Source organism: Ipomoea triloba, chromosome 11 (assembly GCF_003576645.1).
Source record: "Ipomoea triloba cultivar NCNSP0323 chromosome 11, ASM357664v1".
Lineage (NCBI taxonomy): Eukaryota > Viridiplantae > Streptophyta > Magnoliopsida > Solanales > Convolvulaceae > Ipomoea > Ipomoea triloba.
This window is the reverse complement of record NC_044926.1, coordinates 12,745,365-12,752,758: the sequence shown is the minus strand read 5'-3', so window position 1 is coordinate 12,752,758 and position 7,394 is coordinate 12,745,365. Positions and strand designations below refer to the sequence as shown.

Below are 7,394 nucleotides of genomic sequence, written 5' to 3'. Positions count from 1 at the left end.
GTCCAACTCGACATACTCCGAACTCAGCATACTTCCAGTTCAACATACTCTGAATTCGGCATATGTCCAACTCGGCATACTTCCAGTTTAACATACTCTAAACTCGACATACGTCCAATTAGGCATACTCCAAACTCAGCACACGTCCAGTTCATCATACTTTGAACTCGGTATACTTCTAGTTCAACATACTCTGAACTCGGCATACGTCCAATATAATTCGGCATTCTCCGAATTCAGCACACTTCCAATTGGCATACTTCTAGTAGAGAATCAGAGTACTTCTTACATCCAGAGATTGTACCCCTCTCATTTGATATATACTACTTGTAACTGATAATTTGAATTTTGAATATATATACAATTCAATTTTTTCGCGTTTACAACATCAACATGCTATTTTAGTGTATCGAAGTCCAAAAATCAGTTAGTAATCAGTGATACCATGTTGTTAGGGTCTTGGCGATGCTTCGGTTACCTCTGGGAGAAAAATCGACGAACAATCATCTATCACCTCTTTTGAAGAAGGTAACCACTGGTCACCTTTTTCGTGTTCTTTGGCGGAGAAGGTGATTGACGACCTTTAGCCAGTCGCTGGTTTTTCTCCCGGAGGTAGCCGGAGCATCGTTGGAACCCTAATGGTCTATTATCACTGGTCACTAACTGATTTTTAGATTTTGACGCACTAAAATGACATCTTGATGTGCTTAATTGCGATTTTTAAAAGTTTGAGAGTCTAATTGACTTCTCATATAAAGTTCATGATTATATTTGACTCTTTTTTTCGATTGATTTTTTTTTTTAATTTACCAAGACAATCTAATGACTTGCACAAGTAATTGATTAAAAGTTTAAGCATCTTATATAGTGTAGAGTTCAAAGCCCTTTATTAAACATCTTTGTATAATAAAATTATTATTTCATACAATGTGAACATTGTTATGGTATATATTGTATGGACATATAGTCTAATAAACACAACGTTAACTTTAAGGAGTTATATGATAAATTGTTGGATATAGGGGTGGGCAATTCGGTTAGGTTTATCTGAACCGAACTGTACCGAACCGAGTGTAAATCGAACGGTGCGGTTTTTAAACAAACCGAACCGAACCGAATGCTATTAAGTTTTAATAATAATAATAAAAACAACAACAACAACAACAATAAAGAAGTAAATCTAAGTCTTTTGATGCCTACTCTGTCGTTCAATTCCTATTCTAACTTGCATCTCTCTTAAATTTTTTGTTTGATTCCTTTATAGCTTGCTCTCTACTTTGCATTTTTGTTGTTTGCCGCAATTGTTCTTTACCTCACAATTAGTACTTAGTAGTATATTTGAACTTTGAATTGCTATTTTGTTATATAATGTTTAGATTTTGGATATGCATTATGTGATTATGTTAGCGTATGTTCGGAAAATTAGGAAATATTGAAATTTGGGGGTCATAAATCGAACCGAATTAAATCCGAATCGTAACCAAACCGTTTCAAACCGAACCAAACTCAAATATTAAACCGAATGGTTTAATTTTTTTTTTAAACTCGAAAAACCAAAACCGAAAAAAACCGAACCAAAACCCAAAACTCACACCCCTAGTTGGATAATTTGGAGGGAAGATCTATTCAACTATGATAATTTTTTTCGGTAGAATACAATTAGAAAAAATTTTCATTACACATTAGAGATTTTATCAAACCACCAGTTAATAGACAAGAGGGATTAGTTTGTAACCTTGTTTGCTAGTTCAAGTCGTGAAAGATTAAAAATTAACTTAACAAAATAGGCTTTTGTTCATGCATGTGACATTTTCAATTGGAATTGGAACAATTAAGCCGTTAGGTTCGAATATTAATTAGAATCGTAATTAGAATGAGTTTTAGTAAAAATAGTTTCTTTGTTAGGTAGTATATAAGAATTAGAATCAAATTACACACACACACACACACACAAAGAAAACTTCTGAAAAATATAATGTATTTTTGACTTCGACTGGACCAGTAGACCCAAAACACATTTTCCAAATGCATCTTCACTTTTGAGATTTTCTTTTTAAAATTAAAAAAATCCAAAATGCATTTCTGAAATGGGTTTGAGGTATTTCGACGAAATACACAAACATATTTCAAAAATGCGTTTACTGTATCTGTACATCAAATGCATTTTTATTTGCATTTGACATTTTTTTAAAAAAAATACCAAACACAATTCCCAAATGCGTTTGGCTTTCTAATTTTAAAAAAATTTTAAAAGTCAAACGCACTTGGGAATTGCGTTTGACAAACATCATACATCCACTGTGTTTTCCAAATGCGTTTGATGTTTTTTTTTGATACTCATATCTCTAATCGAACAAGCTGCCTAGACGTGTCTAACTAGTTTGTCCAACAAGGTGAAATGCAACTGCCATTTGTGTTTGGCGCTAGGTTGTCAAAGCTGATTTTTTTTGTCAAACGAAAATGACAATTGCGTTTGGCTCCACTATAAATACGACACCACATAATGTGATGAACACATTCTTTCGTTTGTCAATTATAACACTTCATTGTGGTATACAATCTACAGTTGATCGAGTTTTCGAAATCATCATGAAGAAGAAAAAGAGATGAGTTATTGTTTTATAAAATTCAATCTTTCATCTATAAAGTTATTTGGGGTTTTTTTATTTATTTATTAAACCTCTATTTTTGTTTTTCTATACATGGATAAGTTCAAACAAAATGCAATTCAGCGTGGAACTTCAATTAAAACCCGTGATATATTTTAATATATTATGATGAAATTAATGTAGTTCAATTGCGCCGAAATCCCTAACAGATGCACGCAATGGGGCGTAATTGAGGAGAAAGATAAAAAGGAAAGGAGGAGAGTTATGTTGGAAAAAAATAGCATAAAACTGACATTTTAAGTGGTCATTTTGTGGTACAAATATAAGTGAGGTCCATATCCGATTTGGGTCGGGTTAAAGTGGATTCGGGTTCTTCGTAGTTAGATGAAGAGATTGATATATTGTACGCTCAAAATGGATAATGGGTGAATGAGAATTTGGTTCTCAAAGTAAACCCGTTTGAGTTGGAAATTCATGTGGGAAAGCTTTGAAGCTTTTGTCCCACATTGGTTGGGAAAGTGGGTTTGCACCACTATTTATACAAGGGCCTTTTTATGGCATATTGACTTGTATAGCATAGAGGCTCTCTCTCCCCCGCAAGGGGGGGGGGGTGCAAATCAAATCTCAAAATGAGTATGGAACTAATTGATCTTTCGCGGCTGAAGAAGCGCACGTAACTTGAGTGACCTCCCGCAAAGTCGACTCAATACACCTTGGTTTAAACAAAGTTTTGAATGCCATGATTAATGCTATTAATCCTTTCCTCCACTATATATGTTCCATATGATTAATGCTACTAATCCTCTCCTCCACTATATATGTTCCAGGTTGAGCAGCAGATTTGTACACCAACACAACTGAAACACTTGCTTTCATCTTCGAAACTCTGTTCCTCCTTCTTTTTAGCCATCTGTGTATATCCCGCATCCTCGTTTGCCAGGTTCTAAGTTTGAGTGCTCAAACATTAGAACCGTAGTATGTTTTATCCTGGAAAACCTAGACCGCAACACTCCTAGCACCCCAGGAGGCGGTAAATAAGGTTTTAAGGAGAGGCAACTCAAGTCGTACTTTCAACCTACCCAAATATCATCCTCTTTCGTCCTCTTGTTGATTAACCTTTCGTAGGTTATTTTCTCCTTATTTAACCTTTCGTGGGTTATTATTTTCTCCATTTTTCAGGGAAATTCGAAGCTACTTCCTACAGTCTTAAAACGTTATTCATCCCTTTTCTTCTTTCTCGAATTTCAAGAAAAGGAGAACCCTGTGTTACCAATGGTCAATGTTGGGGACGAAAATGCAAATGTTTTTGAGAACAATAATGCTGGGAACGGCAATAACATTGCACATTCCTAGGCACCAATAAACGTTGGTTCACAAGGTGGTGTCAATTCTGAGGGGTATATCCCCACAATAAAGGTACCTCGGGTACCAAGTGGTTCAGCCGAAAAGCCGGAGAAATTCACGGGATAATACTTTAAGTGGTGGGAGCAAAAAATGTTGTTCTACCTTGCAACTCTCTGCATGTCACGGTTCTTGACCGAGAGGGTTCCTGAGTTAAAGGAACATGATCCTCAATCCGTGATGGCGGTTGGGTTTTAGAAGGACTCAGACTTCCTTTGCCGCAACTACATCTTGAATGGGTTTTGCGATTCCCTTTACGATGTATATCGTAAAATTGACACAACAAAGACGTTGTGGGATATAAGCGAGGACGCCGATTCCCTTTACGATGTATATCATAAGTATAAAAGCGAGGACGCCGAGACAAAGAAATTTGTTGTTGATCGGTTCCTTGACTTTAAAATGGTTGATTCAAAGACCGTGCTAAGTCAAGTTGAGGATTTGCAGTTGATTTTCGAAAAAATCTGTGACAAGGGCATAGTGATTAGTGAAACCTTCCAAGTGGCATCTATGATCCACTTGTTGCCTCCAAGATGGAAGGACTTCAAGAACTACCGCAAGCACAAGTGAAAGGAAATGATCCTGGAGGACATAATCCAGCGACTCAGAGTCGAGGAAGGGAACAAGAAGAATGGTGGGAAAGTTCCTGTCATTGGTGGCGCTAAAGCCAACGTGGTGGAGCACGGTCAAAGCTCCAAGAAGGCTAAGAAGGACAAGCAGAAGCTAGGTCCGAAAGGTGGCGTTACCAAGGGCAAGTTCCACGATAAGTACTTCAATTGTGACAAGCTTGACCATAAGTCTTCTGAATGCAAGGCTCCAAGGAAGAAGACAAGAGTTCTGAAGCCAACATAATTGGAGATGTGAGCCAGAAAGTGGCCGAGATTAGCCTTTCGGTTATGGTGACGGAGGTGAACCTCGTGGGCTCCAACCCGCTTGAGTGGTTCATCGACACCGATGCAACAAGGCATTTGTGTTGCAACCGGGAGATGTTCATTACCTTTGAGACCGTTGAGGGCGAGAAGGTCTGGATGGGAAACTCTGCTCAGTCCACTGTGGAGGGCGTGGGCAAAGTGATTCTGAAGATGACTTTCAGGAAGAACTGATGTTGAATAACGTGTTGTATGTTCCGGACCTGAGAAAGAATCTGGTGTCTGGCTCGTTGTTGAACAAGCATGGCTTCAAGATGGCTTTCGAGTCAGACAAAGTAGTTTTGTCGAAACTAGGAATGTTTGTTGGTAAGGGGTATGTAACTGATGGGCTGTTTAAGCTCAATGTAATGCCTGTTATTAATAAAAGCAAAGTTAATTTTGTTTACTTGCTTGAGTTTTCTAATTTGTGGCATGGTAGACTAGGTCATGTTAATTTTAATTCTATGCGTAGATTAATTAGCATGGACCATATTCCAACGTTTCAAATAGACACAAATAACAAGTGTGAAATTTGTGTTTAGGCAAAACTAACGAAAGCACCTTCCAAATCGGTTGAAAAGCAGACTGAACCACTTGAATTAATTCATAGTGCTTTGTGCGATTTTAGATCGATACAAACGAGAGGTGCTAATAAATATTTTATCACGTTTATCGATGATTGCACACGATTTTGCTATGTGTATTTGCTAAAGAGCAAAGACGAAGCCATGGAAAAAATCATTCTTTATAAGAATGAAGTGGAAAACCAACTTAATCAAAAGATTAAAAGGTCAGAAGCGATAGAGGTGGTGAGTACGAAGCACCTATTGGTGACTTCTGTGCAAGTGTAGGTATCATACACGAGCGTATGACACCTTATGCACCTCAATTGAACGATGTTGCCAAATGAAATACATTGAAATAGATGATGAATGCGATGCTTATAAGTTCAGGACTGCCTCAAAATATGTGGGGTGAGGCGATTCTGAGAACCTCACGCATTTTTTCCCGGTATAGGACGTAAGAGTTGAAGCCCCCCTTAGGCAGCAACACAGTGAAAATGAATCAGATTATAGGACACCTTCTGCATAGGTTCCCTTGTAAATTGGAATCCCATATTTATTCCCAACTTCATGACAAAAGTAATCTGACTTGTGTTTCTTAAAATTCACAAATACGAAGCCCACACTCGGATAGTCAAGGATTCAATCATTATTACGTGGACCATAAATAAAAAGTACATTATTTGTGTACATAAAATATATTATTTTGCATACTATCAAATAATGTATATTTAGTACGCAAATAATGTACTTTTAGTTTATTAAAAGTGTATCTTGTATTCAAGAAAAGTACACATTTTGTATAATGTACATTTAATAAACAAATAATTACTTTTAGTATATTAAAAATGTACGTATAGTATATTAAAAATAATTACAATACCGTGTGGACCATATAATTTGCCTTAAAGATTGCATAAGCCTAGTTTTTTTTTTTTTTAACAATATCTCTCTTTTTTTTTCATATTAAAAGGACTGCCAATCTCGTAACTCATAAGCTTGCTAGGGGCTAGGGCTATATGTCCCCTAACTGGCTTTTTTTTTTTTTTTTTTTTTTGAAAAATAGAACTTAATTCGTTAAATCAGAAAGAAAACAATCAACAAGATAAAGAGGAGGGTCGTCGAACCACTGCCCGCAACTTGACATAGAAACGACTTCCCGAGCAACAGTGTGGGAAGCACGATTCGTAGATCGCTTCACAAAATAGAAGTCTACACCATCTATCATGGATGCAACATCTTTAACATCGTCAATAATAAAACCAAAAACAGAATTAAAAGAGTCCGAACATAAAGCATAATAAACCAGCTGTAAGTCTGTCTCCGCATCAACGTCCCCTATGCTTGTCCCCTTCATCCAACTGAGAGCTTCACGAACACAAACCGCCTTAGCCTCTTTAACCTCGTACTTTCCCAGGACACACATTCTTTTTGCCGCCAAGAACCGACCATCGTCATCTCGTAAGACCCAACCTAAGCCCATCACATTATTTCCTTCATCAAAAGCAGCATATGCATTCAGCTTTACACGACCAAGACACGGCGGCTTCCACTTCAACATCTCAACTCCCTCCTCCATTCTCCCCATCACCTTCTCGTTCGCAAATTTCCAATTTGTTAGATACGAAAGGGCCATGTCCGTAATAGTACTGCATGCAAAGGGGGTTCCTTTCCAAACTTTACTATTCCTACTTCCCCATAAACCCCAACATTTCATATCCTCATTAAGCGTAGATAGTAACTCAAAGAACCATTCAACACATTACCTTGGTCATGCAGCGTAGTAGGCAGCCCTATGCAATGTGAGAATGGGAAAAGTCTGTATATTATGATAATTCAAACTATTGTACAGAGAAGGTATAAATAGAAGAAATACTAGCAACAACTCTAGACCAATTCTAAAGGAGATAAAA

At 37.2% G+C, this 7,394-nt stretch overlaps 1 protein-coding gene across 1 annotated transcript; it reads right to left on the bottom strand.

Annotated features, from left to right (window-relative positions):
* Positions 1–6,550: 6,550 nt before the first annotated feature.
* Positions 6,551–7,117, bottom strand: LOC115995932. The gene has a single exon (XM_031235081.1). The coding sequence runs from the start codon at positions 7,115–7,117 to the stop codon at positions 6,551–6,553; it is 567 nt and encodes a 188-aa protein (XP_031090941.1).
* Between the last annotated feature and the right edge of the window lie 277 nt (positions 7,118–7,394).

What these genes read in the sequence shown, in the direction of transcription:
- LOC115995932 (XM_031235081.1), bottom strand. Translation starts at nt 7,117, where the DNA reads ATGGCCCTTTCGTATCTAACAAATTGGAAATTTGCGAACGAGAAGGTG.